The sequence below is a fragment of the Triticum aestivum genome, chromosome 5A (genome assembly GCF_018294505.1).
Source record: "Triticum aestivum cultivar Chinese Spring chromosome 5A, IWGSC CS RefSeq v2.1, whole genome shotgun sequence".
NCBI classification, from domain to species: domain Eukaryota; kingdom Viridiplantae; phylum Streptophyta; class Magnoliopsida; order Poales; family Poaceae; genus Triticum; species Triticum aestivum.
In genome coordinates, this window is record NC_057806.1 from 447,451,636 (window position 1) to 447,470,539 (window position 18,904).

Sequence of the window (18,904 nt, forward strand, 5' to 3'; positions counted from 1 at the left end):
AACTCTCTAGTTTTTTTCACAAAAATATAAAACATTGGTACAAGTTCCAATTTTTTGGGGGGCGAGGGGAGCATAATTTATTTTAAATTTTAAATATGAAGGAAATATTTTTTGATATTTTAATTGATGCAAATATTTATAATTTTGAAGCTTTAAAAGGAACTTCTTTTTATATTCTGGTTTTTGAATGACCAATGTGAGACACATATAGGTGACAAGTTTGTAAGACCAGTATAAATGGCTAAAGCCAGTTAGGGATGGTTTCATGTTAGTATTTTACCCAAATTTTAGGTGATGGGGCAGGACTTGTCCACTTTTAAAATTCTCGACAATAATATGTACACTCACTCGAAAGTTGAGGGTTAAAACAAACACTCGTCCTAAGAGGACGTTGGTTTGGTTGAACTAGTCGAAAAGTTGACTAGAAAATGGGGGTGCATCTTAGCAAAGCTAGTTTATCCGAAGGAGGATAAGGTGAGATCACGCGGTGGCTTGAGACAAATTCAAAATTTAAATTCGGATGATTTGTGCCTTAAGTAGTAGTTTTATTTATTTATCACCCGCTTCTTTTTCTGGCAAATAATGCATTTGCATCATGATGCATCATATTCAGATCGGTTTTTAGATTGGTGCAGCACATAAATACAGACCCGCCACGAAAACGACAACAAATATTTATTCGAGCATAGAATGGAAATAGAGATATTACATAAGATGCACATAACATGGTTCAACCAATAGCACATTTCCAGTGTGACCAACAACACAAAAACATTAAACAGTTTCGTTGTCAACCCTACCTCAAAACTGGTCCCGTCCCACCCCACCCGAAGTTAACCCCTCCAACAAGATGGCCCATACATCAACGCGCCTAGCTAGCTCCCTAGCTCCATCGATCCCAACATATTACCATCGCGCAACAGTATAGGAAGACCAAGAGAAGAATCCCCTGTAGCTGCAGCGCTACCTAGCGCCCCCTCCATCCCTAGCGCACGACGACACTGCTTACCCTAGCTAGGAGGAGTGAGGCCAGCTCGCGCTCTCCCATGGCCATGAGCGAGCAAGATGGGCAGCACACCACGAACAGCCTTCCCGGGGACGCGGCGAACGGCGCCGTCGACATCGACTCCTTCTCGCAGCTCCCGTTCGTGCGGCCCAAGCCGCCCCCGGCGATGGAGGCCGGCGGGTCGAGCCCCACGTCCTCCATCCGCCTCTTCGGCTTCGACTTCCCGCCCGACGGGGCGGCGTCCTCCGTCACCGACGGCGATGCTGCCGCTGTCAGCTCCACCGCTCCCGGCCAGGCGGCGGCGGCGGCATCGGCGTCGGCCGGTGCAAGTGGCGGCAGCGGCGGCCGCAAGTTCGAGTGCCACTACTGCTGCCGGAACTTCCCGACGTCGCAGGCGCTGGGGGGACACCAGAACGCGCACAAGAGGGAGCGGCAGCACGCGAAGCGCGCGCAGTTCCAGAGCGCCATGGCCATGCAAGGCCACTACCCGGCGCACGCGTACCCCGCCTTCGGCAGCGGCTACCACCACCGCTTCGTGGCCGGGCCGCCGCACATGGGCCGCTACGAGCCGCCGCCGCACTACCCCTCGTGGTCCAACCACCACCACCTGGCGCCCACCATGCCAGCGGCGGCGCCCAGGTACTACGGCAGCGGCCCCGGCTCCGTGTCCCAGCCGATCAACGGCAGCCCGGTGCCGGCGTCGGCGCTCTGGCGCGTCCCGGGCGTCAGCGTGGCGACACCAGCAGCGCCGCGGCAAGAGCGGCCAACGCCCTTGGCTCTTGCCGGGCGTGACGACATGGCGGTGGCGTGGGAAAGAAGAGGACAAGCAGCTGGCTCGGCGTCGTCGGCGTCATCGGCGTCGTCGTCTTCGCAGCATGAGGCCGCGCGCCACGGGGGAGAAGCCGCCGAGAACAGGGCAAACGTGAGCCTGGATCTCACCCTGTAATTCTCCAAGAACGGCGCGGTTAACTAATTAGCGGGCTCGTGAAGCCTAAGAACGAAGGTTAATTCTCTTTTTTTTCCCTCTAGCTCGTGAATTCGTTTAGCTCGATCGATCAGCGGAGAGATTCTTTTTCCTTGGGTGTCAATTTTTTGCAGTGTTTTTCTTTCTCCTACTAGAGTACGCACTCATTCGTCCTGCTCTTCTCGCATCGCTTTAGATTGCTTTGTAAGGAAAAACGGAGGGGAAATAAATGGAACGAAAGGGAAAACGGGGAGTGTTGTCATTTTCATATCCTTATTAAGCACATTTTCCAGCCATTTTTAATCCTCCTCTACTAATTTCACATCGATAGGTATATATGGGCCGATGCATATGTCTGTCCTAGCACTAATTTTCTGGTGCGTCTCTCTGTCCATTCAAACCAAAAGTTGCCCTTTCTTCCTCTAGGGACTTGTCTCCATCCTCGAAATGCTATTCAGTTTTTGCCACTTTAGCTGACAGTTATCCTTATCATTTGCTTTTTGGAGTAGCGCCAGCATGCAGCACCTAGCGGTTGCTGACAGCATTTACTCCGAGGTTTTGCCCAAAGACGCAAGGCCGGCCTAACGAATGTCCATGCGCTGCTTGCCACTTGAATGATTCCTGCCTGCAAATTGACCGTGCATGCATTTCCCAGCTACCGAATTGATTGTCTCCACAGTGTCGAACTGTTATTCTCGGGCATCCGAAAGTGGGTGCTCCTTGGATCCAAGATTTAGGATCCATCTGTGGATTCTACCTCCTTTTGGCAACATAATGCAGACTAGCGTGTGTTGCCCACGGAAACTGTGCTGGGCAGTGATGCATCTGCACAAATCTGAAGGGGCACTCGCAACATGCACAGCAGTAACAGCACCTGCCCATGCACATCGTCTATGCGTGCATCCGCGCGTGAATGTGACATGCGCATCCACCAGTCCTTGTGTTTGCTTAACCTATTCGCTATGACATTCACACACACATAAAATTTTTAAAAAAACATCACATATACAAATGACTCAAGTGTGTTTTTAGATTTCAACTTTTGTGAAAATCGTATTTCGTTTGTGAGCAGCAGAAAATAACAGATCGAAACACTCTTACATGCAAGGATAATGAACTTTTTTCCTTCACCAAGACCACAAATAAATTATTTTTCCACATACTTTTCCTGGTACATGCCGAACTCAATACAGTACATATATTTTCACGCTCCCAATGGCGGAAAATCCACTTCCCTGCCTTATCACTTATTTTGTTTTCTGTGACTTATTTAACCTCACTTGCATACAAAACTAGAATTCTTATATTTCAATATGGAGTACATGCGGATGTATATAGGCATATGTTAGCGTATAGATTTTTACTCATTTTGCTTCGTATGTAGTTTTTATTGGAATCTCTAAAAGGGCTTATATTTAGGGACAGGGGGAGTAGTAGGTAATGGAAAGAGACACATAAATGACACCACCATTTTTGTTCGCATAATTTAGAGACGAATGATGAATACTAGGAACTAGCAAGGAATGAATAACAAAAAAAACATACACTACATTGGTGTAAAGAATCAAAAACTATATTTTGGAATCTCAGCCAATTTTAAAAAAAGATCTAAATGTATATATTTAGAATTCCGGATGTATGATATGTACATACAAAATATATTGATACGAATTTTCAATATGTGATCCAGAAATAGAGTTACCATTCATGTTGGTGCACAGAATTTTCTTCTATATGTAGCTTCAAAATTAATATATTTCTAATGAAATTTTGAAAATGAAGGATAAACCTATATATATTGTTGGAAAACCATTTGGATTTTTGTGAAAAAAAAACAAATATGATTTCCACACTCATGGAAAACTATATGTATTTTATTAAATATAATACGGGGCTATGGGGAGCCCGGGAGGAAAATTAGGACACTAGGAATTAACGGACATCGATGTTCATAGATGAAATGTCACATTTCTATTTGCCCAAAACAAACATCAATGATGTGACATGACTGCTAAATTAGGTACCGTATGGAACATAAAAAAAATCTCCAGCTTCAAAATTATCATCCAACATATTGTATGTGTTATTTAAAAAAATTGTATGTATGGTTGATTATGGTACCACATTTTTTTAATGGGTTTGGCTATATACTTTCAACAGAAGATATTTAAATTGTGCTCTCACTAAGAGAAAAATAAAAGATATATCCAACAATGTAATTTTTTTTATCTTCATTTAGGTGCATTTACTTTAGTTATCTAAAATAAATTTATTTTACAAAAAGTTCAGTATCAAGAGAGTATATTCATCTCATGACCGCATCAATTTAACAAGACAAAAGTACACAAGCAAACATAGTTTAACCATAAGTGAAAATGTATGAATCATAGGTGGGCCACAGTTAGAAACAAGATTGTCATACATGCTAGGTAAACACCTGTGGCTACTGAATCATAGGTAAGTCCCTAGAGAACAAAACAAAACCGATGAAAACCATGGGAAAAAAGCAAAACCTAAGAAAAATGAATACAAAAAGACAGAAAATGAAAAATCTTGTGAAAAAGAAAAATAAACAAAGAAAAAAGAAATAAAGGGAAAACGGAGAAAAGCCGCTGAAAAAAACGAGGAAAAACAACAACAAGAAAACCCCCGAAAAACTAGTGGAAGACCGGTTCTGTTTCTGGATCTAGGACGCGACCTACTAGCATGATCCTTCAGGCGAGTCTTCCTTGGGGCTCGCTTTAGGCGAGATATAGCCTTTGCGTTATTCTTCGTCATGAATGAGTCTTGGCCTGCTCTATCTGCGTGGGCTGAGTTTACTCTGAGAAGATGCCGGTTCCTCTGATTTTCATCTCCTTGAAACGAATCCCCTCCCAAAAAAAATCTCCCTGAAACGAATCAGCAGTTATGCACCATCCCTCAAAAAAAAAACAATGCAGCAGCACTCGCAAGCATAGCTTCAGTCGATCAGATCATGTCCGAAACACAAGTGCAAAAAAGGGATGCGACGAGAGATAACTTGCATGCCACACGTGAGCATCACGCAGGGACCAGGACAGTGGTCGATCCGTACGTACGTGTTGCCCGTATAGTAATACCAAATACAAATACTATAGCGCTGCAGTGGACTGTCCTAGATCTTGTTATCTTTCGCCATGGCCAGTGATATCATACACACGAACACGACTAGAAGACACACCTGCCGTGTTGCATCCACTTAAGATGGGCTTTCTTAACCACCAACGACGCGGACGCCGCAGATCTCGCCAGAGCCGAAGGGGACACCGGCTCAGATAACAAATGTGCAGATCCCGTCGACGCTGCTGCACCGGCCAGCGCACCCTCCGCCCCCACGGCGCACGCTCCCCCCACTGCGCCCACCGTCACCGACCGGTGGCCCCCGCGCTGCACGGGCGCGCTTTACTTAGCCCCGACGCGCCGGGGATCGGGCTAAGCAAAGCGCTCGCGCCGCGGAGCCCACGTGCGTGCGTGCGTGCGTGCCGACATGCCGTGTCAGCCGCCCCACGGCCGGCCGGCCCGCCGGAACGTGCTCCGCGCCGGGGCGGCCGCTCCGATTGGCCGGCGCGCTCGCCACGTGTCGCCCCGGGCTCGTGTATAAATAAGCGCCCGCTCGATCGTCCACTCCCCAACTCTCTCCATCGGTGGCGACCGTCGAATCCCTGAAAAACCACCTGCAAAATCATCACCTCGGTTCCATCGATCAAGAAGCCGTGGTAGGCGAGGCCAGTGACCTATGGGGAACGCGTACGGCAACGGCGGCTCGTCGACGGGCCACCTGCGGGCGCCGGAGCTGCCGCTGCACCTGTGCTTCTTCCTGCTCGTGCTGTTCGTCTTCCTCGGCTTCTCCTGGTACATGAGCTACGAGTCGGTGGCGGAGACCTTCGCCGACCAGGGCAAGCTCCTGCTCATGGTGTCGCCGCTCGCGCTGCTCCTCGCGGTGCGGCTGCTGTCGGGCGGCGACGGCGACGGGCGGCGCGTCGACCAGCTGATGTCCATGTCGATGCCGGAGAGGGACTCCATCCACCGCGCCGGGGGGTCGCCGTGGGGCGTCGGGCTCCTGCTCGTGCTGCTCATCGTCATGGTCTCCTACCAATCCAACTTCCGGGAGAAGTGGTTCGCGCTCTAGTCATCGGGTGACGATTGATGGATATCGATCTCCATCGGAACCGGGATCGGGATCGGGATGTCGCGGAGCATGCTTTTTCCATTAGCAAATGTCAAGAATCATGTGTACTACGCAGGTAACCCGAGACATATATGTCGTCGCGCGAGAACCTTGTAAAGATTTGCTGATTATTGGAATGGAAACAGAACAAATGTCTTGTTTCTTCTTTTCATCCTGTCGTTCAAATTACTCGTCGTGATTTAATTTAAATTGAGTGAATCTACACTCCAAAATACATCTATATATATTCGCGTATGTGGTTCAATGATTGTGAATCACAAGTGTTCAATGATGCGTATATACTATAGAAAGTGGTGTTCTAATCCCGAGCTCACATGAACTCCGGTGAACAGCAAAATCAAAAAAAAAATGGCAAGAAATTTCAAACATCCCTAAAAAAATTGTGTGAAACATTGACAAATGTTCAATAGCATGCAAAATTTCAACACCAGATGACATTTGTGGAAAATCTAGCAAAAAAAACCTAAAGCGATGCTCCAAAATGTGAGCATCGATTTTGTTTTTTGTTTTTGCCAGATTTTCTATGAATGTCATTTGGTGTTGAAATTTTGTAAGCCATTTAAACATTTGTCAATGTTTCAGACAAAAGAATGGAATTTTTTGAAACCGTCCGATGAACTCATTCAACGTTGTCAAGTGTTCAGTCATTCCACCGCCGCTGCTCTGCAGCCTTTTTACCACTCCACCTTGAGCGTCCTGGCCGATCCAACACTAAACATGTTGTTGCTATGAAGAACTACTTGGGCGCCCTCTAATTCACAGATGCGGCATAGCTTCGATCGCTAGTAAGATGAGCACATCAAGCATTTTAATTGGCTGTGCACAATGATGTTTTTTAAAGAAGTTTAATTACCTTGAAGGAGCAAAACCTAGTGCTATGTTAGGAAGCAGTCGAGGGAGGTTTAGTCGCAAGCAATAGCCAAGCGAGTCGCCTCGGTACCCTCTCCAAACTACTTTTCCTCAATGTTAGTCCGAGACGAACTAGGCTCATCGAACATGACCATGAAGCTCCCCCAAACGAGACATGAAACGAGACAAAAAGCTACACTTGTGAAAAGAGAGCACATAGCAAATCAAAATCAGATGCCCGTATGACCTTGTCCATGAGGCTCAGGTCAAAAAGCTCGATCAACACGGGGGTGGGCGTCCTCATGTCGGCAGTACCATTGGCTGTGTGGCGCTGGTTGGACATCGGCAAGGAGCCTTGGGGATCAGCCAGAACATGGCATGGACGGTGGCATCAGTCCCGCATCATGAGAGAGTTGTTGTTCTCAGGGAGAGGACCAAGGTACTGCCTCTGGATTCTTGTGTGAGCGTCACCGACAGACACGGCGGCGGCAGTGGCGGTTCTCGCATCCGAGTCTCCAGTGGTGAGGCCGGAGAGGTGGAAGGGTCTGAAGAGGCTTCCATCATTTGAATTGCCCAACGGGAAAAGTCATTCAAGGCACAGTATGTCCAAATCAACCCAATCATTGCAATAATCGAGTTCAATGTGGGAATATACCTGCAGTTTTATAGAAGAATGAAATAGCCAAATACAAATGACCAAAAATCTCAAATTATCCATATGTATGTTCTTGAAACACATGACCTGAACAAGAAATTTAAGCCCACCTCACACGGAGTAACATGCAGTGGAGTAACTAAAAAAATGATGCCTGGTGAGATTTTAGGTGTATCCACCAATAATAGCTTTTGGAATAATGTTAATACTTTGGAATAATGTTAATACTGAGAGCATGAGCTATTATTGGTGGATACACCTAAAATCTCACCAGGCATCATTTTTTTAGTTTATGAACATAAATTAAACACCTCACATTAATCTTGCCAAGCAAAGAGCAAATTCAAAGCATAAGTGGGGAGGCAAGGTAATAGAGACACAAAGAGACAGTGCAGAAGCTAATACCTGTGTAAGGGTAGGAGCCCCATCATCGAGCCCATCCTCAGCTAGCGGGAGGGGATATACCCAGCCACTGCAGCATGATCGCGGTCGCCATGCTTGCTTGCATGGTACCTCCAGCACCTGCCATATGTATAAAGATTAATTCAGCTATAAACATGTCAGAACTCCTGATGTGGTTAGATATATGTAGATAAGACTGTTGGGATGAACAAACTAATTAATCTGTAGAGAATACTGAGAGCATGAGCTGACATAGATCAATTCAGTAAGAGTTGTCTACATAGCAATCTGGCCGGGATAATTTAGAGAGGGATTATCAGTTATTATTATGAAATATACGGAGTAGACAATATCAGGAAATTAAGATCAACCTTCGGAACAAAAAGTTCAGGCAGGTGGTGGTAAAATATGGTACAATATAATTCTAGAAGCAGTACGCACATATTTCTTCAAGAAAATTTTACAAAAAAGAACAATTCTGAATATAAACCTAGAACCACTACCATAAATGAGAACTATCTAAAAAAGATATTAAATACCTATTTTTGTCGCTATGAAATTTCAGCTCCTTTGTGTTGGCCAGCCAATAGCTTTGGTTACAGAAATGGCCAAAGGAATAAGTTGGGATTTCTCATCTATTTGCATTTTCGCTTTTTTTCCTACATAGGTCACAATATACAATGTTCAGTTTATACCCATGCATTGATGAAATATTGAAGGAAATGAAATATTGAAGAAAATGGTACATACTTCATCCCAGAATTTTCCTTGTGCCGGTCCTGGATACATAGGAGCCTTCAGGCAAAGAAGAGTGAATCTGCACGAAGCAGTCCATCCTGAGTAGGGAGAGGCAGTATCGTATAAGCAGCACGAGCGAGTTTGCAAGGTCATGAGGCTTGCAGCGCAGGCAAGAGCTCCCCGACAGCGGCAGGCGTGGCGTCTATAACTTGCAAAAATTTGTCATGTCTAAACAAAAACCTAAATCAAACATGTGGGCGAAGAAATTTAAGTAGCTCAGAATGCTAATCAGGGGATAAAGCCTAATTTGAGATGAAATTGATTAGGAGAAGAGAAGGAATGTGCAGATTGTGTAGTTCTACAAATGTGAACAAATCAGAAGCTACTTTAGGAAAATATGATGAAATAATATACTTCCATATTGCTATACAAAAGCAAATTCAAACTCTGATAGACTATCAACTTGAAAAGAATTAATCATGGCCAGCTCTAGTTTCAAAACATAGAAAGTATGGTTTATTGTTCTCCCAAATTTACTTTGGAGAACGTCCAACCAAACTCAACAAGAAAGTACTATTGGAGAAGTAAGATGGCTGGAAGGTTCTATTTCAAACAACTGCCTGCAAAGCACTCTAGCGAAAAACACTAACAGGCAATGGAAATGACCCAAAATGAACTAAAGATTACAAAATTGTCTAAAGAAAAGTTAGTCCTGCAATACCACATAAGATTCACTTAAGAATAGTCGATAAGCTAAACACACATCACATATGTAGGGGATATAAACCAACATGTAATAAGGAAAGTATGAATCTTGACTATGTAAAATATGTATTATTATTGATACCTTCAGTAGACCATTCACAATATCTAAGAAGAAAATTCAAAATGCACCACTTCATCAGTCTAGAGTTTGAATCCTCCAATAGAATAAAATTAAATAAACATGTAGCAAGTGTATCCAACCTCAGCCATCAGAGTAGAGCATGGACCTGCATTAATAATCATATAATCTGCACCAAGAAATAATCTTGATTAAGAGAACATGCCAGCTATTTTCAAATTATTCATTTCTTTCAACAAAGTCAACTAACACAACCTACAAATATGTAGAAGCATTAATTCATCAAATAAGTAGTACGAAAATTTGCAATACATCATAATGTAACCGGTATCCAATGAAGCAGTACCAAAGTTTTGCTTAGGGATTTCCAATCAAGCACTTCATTCCAAATTCTCAGTAGAACTTTTTAAGATAATATATCAACCAAGCAACCTCCTTTGGCTAAGTTCCAGCATACAAAAGCAACAACGACTGTGTCTAATTGAACTCCCATGAAAGAAACAGAATATACTAAGAAGTTACAGACAAATAGTATTGTTTTCTAGCTTCTCATTTATAACGAAGGGAAAACTTTTAGAAAACATAACTGAGAAATTTAAAGATGCTCCAGAGTTAATACGAGACAATAATTAATTAATTATCCATGACCCAATTACCCATATCTAATATTACCACTTCATTTGTAAAGGCCCATAAATGACTATATCATTATGCAAATGAGAAAGTAAATACCAATACTACTAAAGTATAGTGGTATGTAAGGAAAAAATATATAGTATGCCTACTTTCTTAGAAAAGCACCATATCAGTACTTATCCAACGAATTTCTCAAATTTCTTGTTTCTGATTTGAAACTGATCGAGCAAATTGTCCCATTCTTCGCGTCATCATAGCACGGGGGGCCAATTTTGCTTTCGTCAAGGCACTGCAAAGACATAGGTTGGGATAAATGTTATTCTTATTGGAACTGAATATGTACAATCTTGCAACATCCCTAAATATCAAATGGATGCAACTTAGCAGGATCTATTTCTTTTTCAATCAGTTTTGGGTGCTTTTTTAGACAACCAGTAAATCTCTAGGCGACAGAAATATTTTGTGTACTATTGGCTTCTGCATACCTTTTCGACAGAGAAATTGCAACAGTGTAGTGTGATTTTTGGGTCAACAAATATATTTCCCTTTACACATCTGAGATAAACCATGGCTCTTGCCATGAAATTTCTCACCCCGTCAACTATTAAAATCATGAAATGGAGAACCTGCGACTGCATGACTGGAAAGACATAAGCGATATATAAAAATTAAGCTCAATGAATGTGAAGTTTGGAACTCCAAGACACATACAAGAACTCTGCAACCAATTATTCAGAAGCTTCATATCATGCTACGTGAGATACCCAACAGAAGGAAACTACATATCAGAATTATGATATTATTCGATAAATCTACACATACAAAAAGATTTCACATTATATAGATCATTAGAAGTGTTTTTTATTCAGTACTTTGTGTCACCAACTTATCTTTATTGTTCTCTGTCAGGAAACAAGCTTCACCTTGTACCACAGATGCATATTAGATAGATATGTAGCCTGCTATTTCAATACAATGTTTAGTGGATCTATAGTACAAATACTTATTGTCCCAGCATCAGGTTTAATTCTTATTTCATCTCGCCACCATCAGCCAACACAAAAGGGCCAGCAATCAAATACATCAATCGGCTAACCTGCAGGACAGTAAGAGAAACTTCATAAACATCCCATCCTATAACTGACAAAATCTACACACAAACGAATTCACATCAGCCTCTCGATTTCATCTCTTGCAAGATATGAAACACGAATCCTGTCACTACAGAGCGTAGCAATCCAGAACAACCTCCTAAATGTTCCAGATCCAAAATCCAAACAGATGTCAGATCGACGCAGGCAGAGTGGAACCGTCGAACCAGGCAACCAAAACAGAGCCTTGATTGGACCCAACGGCAAGCAAGCAACGAAACAAGCCTGAGATAGCAATGGAGGTGATGGAACTCATCGAAGCTAAAGCTGTTGTCGCGGCCATCCACCTCCTTCTGCTGCAGCTCCGACTCCACCTCCACGGCGCCCGCATCGGAGCCGTAGCCGCAACCACCCTTTGTGTGTGCACCGGCTTGCCCACCTCGTCGAGGCACAGAAGAATAAGAGAGGGAAGTAGGAGAAGACGATGGGTTGGATGCCGCAAGAGGAGGAGGCGGAGCCGCGGAGGAGAGCCGAAAGGAGAGGTTGCGTGCGGGGATGAGGTGGCGATCGCGCTAACCCTAGCCGCCACTCAGGGAAGAGAAAATGGGAGATGGGGAAAATGAGGGGATCGATGGCTGGACGCGTTTTTAATCTTTTTCCTTCGTCTTCGTCACAGTAAAAGACACGTGGCATAGCCCTTCGTGCGCCTTTGTAGCGACTGTTAAAGGATTGTATTATTCAAGAGTGAATGGGTTTAGGGGTCATTGACAAATGACCAATATTATCCTTGAGATTATAAAATCGCAGGAAAGGTCATTTTTGGTAAATGAGTCCATGGTCGAATAGGAAAGAGGTAGTGAGACAATAGACTAGGTGGACCAATCCCTCTTACCCCATCCACTATGGTGGGCTTATCTTCTCGGGGTTGAATTTTATTGGGGTTCTTCCCACCTTCTTGCATGTATGACCTATCTTTTTTCACTTTGTTGGTTTGTTGACCATCAGAATTTGACTTGTGCAAATTTCGTCTTAGCTTAGTAATTTACTTAGAGTGTGCTTTGCCAAAATAAGTGTTTTTTATAGAAAGACTATAAGGGAGTGGAAAATACACATGAGCTCTCGGGTGTTCTGCACCCCTATACGAAAAATATTCGTAAAAAATTCTCAAAAAATCAAAAAAAATCTAAAATTTCGGGATGTCAAACCTGGTTTTCCAATCTACTTTCGCGTGAAATTTCGTGAAAAATACCAAAAAATGTATCTGTGGCGAAGGAATTACTGCCCGGAAAAAAATGTACCCAAACAGTGTTTTGCTATACATAGAAAATTTTTGTCTTTTTTGCCGCGAATACGTTCCTGGTATTTTTTTCACCAAATTTCAGACGGAAGTATATCGGGAACCCACGTTTGATATCCCAAAATCCCAGATTTTTTTTCAAATTTCTCAGTATTTTTTTCTTGATATTGTACGTATAGGGGTGCGGACCACCCGAGAGCTCTAAATCAGTCCCCTACACTATAATTAGTGCAACAAAGTCAAATTGTAAGTACCATGCCCTGAACCTTGGCAGGTGGGAAGGCATTAGCCCTTTCCACCACTAGGCTATACCAGAATAATTGGTCCGTACAGTGATCATTAATAATTCGACTCATATGGATATTCCGCAGTAGAATTTCATGTCAGAAGACGATGTTGCAGTGGCTATTACTATGATGTGGTCCATACAGATCAGTCCTAGTATTGTGTATGGTAAGGAGAAATTTCAACCTAAAAGGTCCTTGGAGTTCATCGTAAAACTAGTGGTGGCTTTGTAATTGACACTGCTAGAACAATGGTGTTTTCTTGGAAACAATCCCAGAAATCTCCTCCGGCATGCTGGTTTCTCATCAACACATATTTGTGAGGGGTTCTCGTCAACACATATGGCTCTTTTGATTCCCAATCATGAAAAATTGGTCATGGGTTTGTTATACGTGATGATTGGGGAGGCTTTTGTGGCAGTTAGATGTGTTCCTCGAGTTATCTTGAAATTCCCCAAATATAGCTTGGTATGTTGCTAATTGGTATGTACTCCCTAGAATTATTGGGGCATGGCTATGTCTTGATTTATGCAAGATAGTAGGTCACATCGACTATAGGGAGACAGTAGTGGTCCGGTCCAGTAACCATGTGGGTTCGTTATGCTGATGCCATGCATGTTTTTTTCTTTTTTCCTTTTGTTTATATTTTGAAAATATTAAATAAATATTACAAGAAATAGTTTTTAAAGTGTTCATCATGCATTTAAAAAATATTCATGCAGTATAAAAAATCTTCGCTCAAATTTTAGACAAAATGTGTGTACCATTCAGAAGACGTATGTGACATTTTAAAATTGCTCGCGCGTGTCATAAAATGTACGTGATAATTTACAAAAATGTTATACAATATAAGGAATATTCATCTAATTCAAAAATAATGTTTCATATCGTTATAAAAACGTATTCTACATTTTGAAAACTGTTCACGCATTCTAAAATATATTTGTGCTATTTTTGGAAAAAGTTATAATAATGTAGAAAAATGCCGCATAGATTAAAAACAATGTTTCGTATCATAAAAAAAATGTTTCAACATGTATTTCAAACAAAATTAGCAAGTATTCGAAAAAATGTTCAAAGACATGTATTTGAAGAAATGTTAATCACATACATATTGGAGAAATGTTAAAGGTGTAAATATATATATATATATATATATATATATATATATATATATATAATGTAAAACGTGTATGATTTTTTTAGATATTTATTGGTTTAAAATATAAATTGGGGGCAATCCTTTTTCATCCGAAAAAGTAGACGGCAAAACAAATATTCTAGAAAATATTAATCATCTATTTGAAAAATGTTAAAGATACATAGTTCCTAATGTATAGTAAAACTTGCAGCATGTATAAAACAATTAGACATGTGTTAAAAAGAAATAAAATGAAAAAAAACTACGTGACAGCTTATTGAGACATGCATAGGTACCTTGGTTGATTAACATTGGGCATGTCTTTGTCATTACAACCGTCCAGTTTAAAACCCAAGTCCATCACATGGGCCTCGAACCGATAGGATTGGCGGACATGATTCTGTTTTTTTAATCATGAAAGCCCTTTATGAGTGTGAGGCGACTATATCCCGCATTAAGCGAGACGGAAGGATCTTGCATCGAGTTTTCTATAGTAACGAGCAAGCCCCATAGAGGGCACTAAAAGATTGTCGGTCGGCTATATCTCGTAATAAGCAAGACGGAAGGATCACTCGCGTTGAGCACTACAGTAATGGGCCAGCCCAATAGCGGGCACTTGAACCTTCGTCTCCTGGTTGATTGCATAGGCTCTTGGCTTGACTCGCGTTTGTGATGAACTAGTAGGGCGGAGCTACTTAAGTCGAACAGTGGGGTTTCCACTGTTTCTTCTCCGTTTTTGTGTAGTTTTTTTGTTTTGCATTTTGACCGGTTTTCATTGTTTTTATTTTGTTTTCTTTATTTCTTTCTTGGTTTTCATTGGTATTTTCTTTCTTTTCCTTTTTCTTCGGTTTTGTTTCTTTCTTTCACGTTTTATCTATTTTTTGTTTCCTTTCTTCGTCTTCTTCCTTTTTAATTAAGTTTTCTTATTTCTTCTCTGGTTTTTGTTTTTATTTCAGTTTTTCTTTGTTTCTTTTGATTTCATTCTAAATTTTTTGTATATGTCAAGAACATTTTTCTAATACACATTTGACATTTTTTCCATTATAAATCTAAAATATTTTCTGAATACATGGTCAATAGTTTTTCTATACACATTCTAAAAAAATTAATGCTTGATTAACATTTTTCAAAGACAAGTTTAACATTCTTTGAATACATGGACAACATTTTTGCTATAAATATTTAGCATTTTTCAAAGATAAGTTTAACATTTTTTGAATGCATGGTCAACATTTTTTCTATGCACATTAGCATTTTTCATATACAAGTTTAAGATTTTTTGAATACATGGTTAAAAAATTCTATACACATTTAGCATTTTTTAAAGACAAGTTTAACATTTTTAATACAGGGTCAACATTTTTCTGTACACATTTTACATTTTTCAAAGAAAAGCTTAACATTCTTTGAATGCATGGTCAACATGTTTTCTATACGCATTTAACATTTTTCAAAGACAAGTTTAATCTTTTTAATACATGGTCAATATTTATTATATACACATTTAATATTTATAAGTACAAGGTTAACATTTTTGTAATACATGGTCAACATTTTATATATCCACATTTAACATTTTTAAAACAAGTTTACATTTTTAAACACTTGTTCAACATTTTTTAAATGCTTGGTTTAACATTTTTTTAAGTATATGTTCAACATTTTTTTCAGTATATGTTCAACATTTCTTCTATACACATTTCGTGTTGTATATTTTTTGTATACATGACAAACATTTTTTTCTATACACATTTAATATTTTTTAAATGCTTGATTAACATTTTTAAATATTTATTGTAAATTATTTTTGTAATATAGAATGTATGGAAATATAAATAAAGTAAAAGGAAACAAAAAGACAAAAACAAAAATATAATATGGCATGCCGCCTCTGATCAGCGGCGCGATGGGCCAGCTCAGCGAGACTTCCTCTCCTCTCGCTATAGGCGAGGCATATCAGGGGAGATCCTATGTGCCGCATTCTGCGGCAAATACATGCTCCATCGCACAGGGTGCCCGACTTGGCCGGCGCATTGCGGTGCGCCACGAATGCGATGGTGAAAAACGCAAAAAGGTTGTTTGCACTAGTTGTTCGAACACATGACTGCCTACTTTAGCACGCTCGCTGCTAGCCACGACATCAGAAGAGATATGGTGACAGATATACATCGCAAGAGTTAAGCACTGATAGCAGTAGCAGACTTAACACTATTTGAAAGAACCCTGAACAATATTCCAAAAATTTGAGTTCTTTTCTGACCATACGAGCATTTTTGACAAACTCGAAAAAAATTATGAAATGGTGCCCACATTTTGAAATTTCCGAATCTTTTTCGTAAACATGAAATTTTTTTGAATTTGTGAACAAAATTTCAAAACAGGAACAATTTTTAAAATCACGAACATATTTTGAATTTCTACAACAAATATCAAAATGGAAAACAATTTTCAAAATCCCAAACTCATTTGAAACATATTTTTTTAATACGTGAAAAACAAATTGGACACAAGAACATTTTTGAAATTTGTGATTTTTCTGAAATCCTGGTCATTATTTAGAAAGTTCTGAAAAATCCAAACAAAAAAATTCTGAATAATTTGTTAAATTCCTGAGCAACTATTCAAAAATGCAAACATTTTTTGAATTATGATTTGTTTTTAAAACATGACCATTTAAAAAATCTGAAGGTTTTTAAAAGAACGAACATCTTTTTGAGTTTCGAAACAAATTTAGAAACATGAGCTTTTCTACAAAAGAAAAATAAACTTGAAAAAAAGACGAAAAAAGAAACAGAAAACTAAAATAAAAGAAAAGGAGAAAGAACAGAAAAAGAGAAAAAAAGAAAAAATGGATACCAGTTCATGGAACCTTCTAGAAGATTCCCAAATCTGGAGAAAACACCGGTTGGGAAACTCTAGAAGGTTCCCAAAACCGGAAACACTGCAACATGTTAATGTGGACCAGGTCACCGCTTGATCGCCAGCTCTTTGTGCGAATGCTCGACACTTCGATGCAGAATGCATCAAATAGGATATTCCACGTATCAGCCCCCCTTCTTACTGAGCCTTGAGACAGCGAGAGTAGTACGGAGTAGGCAGTTATTACTGGCTTTGCTGCTTGTTGAGCTTTGCCATCTTTGTACAGATGAATCAAAACCCATTCTGGTGCAAAAAAAAAAACAGACTGAATCGTCAACTCATCATCACAAATCATATTCGGCTAAAGTAGCCATAATTCGCTTCAAATAAAGGAAAGGAAAAGTTTGCATGAAAGAGGCATTTCAAAAGGGTCCCAAGTAAAGTCTGCATGCTCAGAAAAGCAAAGGTTTTTTGGGGACTCGAAATCTGATCCTCGGCCATATGTGTGTACGTAGAGAATACCAGACGTGTGGCCGTATGCATCGCCCAGATGCAGAGGCCGGGGGTCATCCTCCTTTTCTAAAAAAAAAGAGAATACCAGACGTAGATGCCGAACCGAATGCACGCAGGAAAATTCCTTTCAAGCAAAGTACCATGTGTTTTCTCAAAGAAAGATGGCACAAAAGTTGCTAGACAAAACAAAGGTGCCCTACGGCTTGTATTCTGGCCACACGACTAGAGCCCTATCATTTCTAAACAAAACAGCCACGGTTGATCTGAAACATGAGTGCGTGGCAGCATACATTTTACCACACTGGAGTGATTTGATAGTATACCTTTATAAGCACATTTTGTTTTGTTTCTTTTAATTGTGACAGCGAGTAGTGTAAAATTACTGCATAGATGGGCATACCCTTGCACGATATGCCCCTTCTAAATACTCAGAGCAGCTGCCGCATTTGAAGACGAATCCGAGAAAATATGGAAAATACACACAAGTAGTGAGAAATCCCCCAAACTAAGGAAATTTATCCCTAAGCCTAACGACGTCGGCTCCAAGAGAAATATGTGCGTGATACGTCGCCGACCAACTATGTAAGAAGTCGAAGGGCCCTGCATAAGATGATGAGGAATTAATTGAGATCAATTGAACCAATGAGAGCAACGCAAACCCAGGATTTCCGAGAACATTAGGGACATGCTCGGTTGACAAGTAATTGAAGGGGATTGGCAGGGATTGAGGGGGGTTGAATCCTGTACAAGCCAAAGTCCCCTCCAATCCTCTTGGGAGGGAGTGTAAACAAGGCCTAGATGGGAAATCGCTCAACTCTTGGCTAATTGTAAATCCTAAATAGTTATCTATCTCGAGATCAATACAGAGCAGTAGAGCACACAGAATTATGGTCATTTTCCTTTTGCAGGAAAGAATAATACATATTATCCTTAGTGAGACCCAAACTTAGATATGCTAACTCCATGTTGTCCTAGCGTTTGTTTTGGTGGTTTCGAAGTATTTCCCTTCTTTATTTTTCGAGCAACTTGCCGAGGCAAGGACAAGAACTCTGCCATTGCATACAAGTAGAAGAGAGTTGCCCAATTAACTGAAGGAAAACCAGGCGAAAACAAAAAATACAGAAAGTAAAAAACACAAAAAAAATGTAGAATAGGGGGTAGGCTTTAGATGCGCGCACACACAGCCATGCCACGCATAACATTAAGGAACATCGTCTGATTGTAAGATCCTCGATTCACCCATTATTGACTCGTAAAACGAAGTCATGTAAATCTTGTTAGAAATCCGTCGCGAAAAAATCATGTCTGGCTAAAATAAACGCTTGGAATGAGCGGTTAGCTGTCTCAGAAACAATCAACAACATACTATTGCAATGGATCTAAAAAGGCTAAAAAAACATAGTAACTTGAAAATAAGA

At 40.9% G+C, this 18,904-nt stretch overlaps 2 protein-coding genes and 1 long non-coding RNA gene across 11 annotated transcripts; 2 read left to right on the forward strand and 1 right to left on the reverse strand.

Moving 5' to 3' along the window:
• Positions 1-851: 851 nt before the first annotated feature.
• LOC123107127 (zinc finger protein 8) lies at positions 852-2,551 on the forward strand. Its single transcript, XM_044529136.1, has one exon. It carries the CDS (start codon positions 1,047-1,049, stop codon positions 1,950-1,952), a length of 906 nt encoding a protein of 301 aa, XP_044385071.1. The 5' UTR covers positions 852-1,046; the 3' UTR covers positions 1,953-2,551.
• Positions 2,552-4,981: 2,430 nt separating this feature from the next.
• On the forward strand, positions 4,982-6,326 carry LOC123103915 (uncharacterized). The gene has a single exon (XM_044525612.1). The coding sequence runs from the start codon at positions 5,725-5,727 to the stop codon at positions 6,115-6,117; it is 393 nt and encodes a 130-aa protein (XP_044381547.1). The 5' UTR covers positions 4,982-5,724; the 3' UTR covers positions 6,118-6,326.
• Positions 6,327-7,197: 871 nt separating this feature from the next.
• On the reverse strand, positions 7,198-11,994 carry LOC123103916 (uncharacterized). Of its 9 annotated transcripts, none has more exons than XR_006450030.1 (7): positions 11,740-11,994; positions 10,787-10,941; positions 10,451-10,590; positions 8,834-9,834; positions 8,623-8,742; positions 8,087-8,203; positions 7,198-7,681 (listed from the first exon to the last, which is right to left on the reverse strand). It is a non-coding gene; the product is annotated as an uncharacterized lncRNA (long non-coding RNA). The 9 variants fall into 9 exon arrangements; XR_006450026.1 differs by having other exon boundaries at positions 10,787-11,397; XR_006450023.1 differs by having other exon boundaries at positions 10,787-11,397; positions 11,550-11,994.
• Between the last annotated feature and the right edge of the window lie 6,910 nt (positions 11,995-18,904).

Excerpts from the sequence above, each read along its gene's own strand:
- LOC123107127 (XM_044529136.1), top strand. The coding sequence starts at position 1,047 with ATGGCCATGAGCGAGCAAGATGGGCAGCACACCACGAACAGCCTTCCC.
- LOC123103915 (XM_044525612.1), top strand. The coding sequence starts at position 5,725 with ATGGGGAACGCGTACGGCAACGGCGGCTCGTCGACGGGCCACCTGCGG.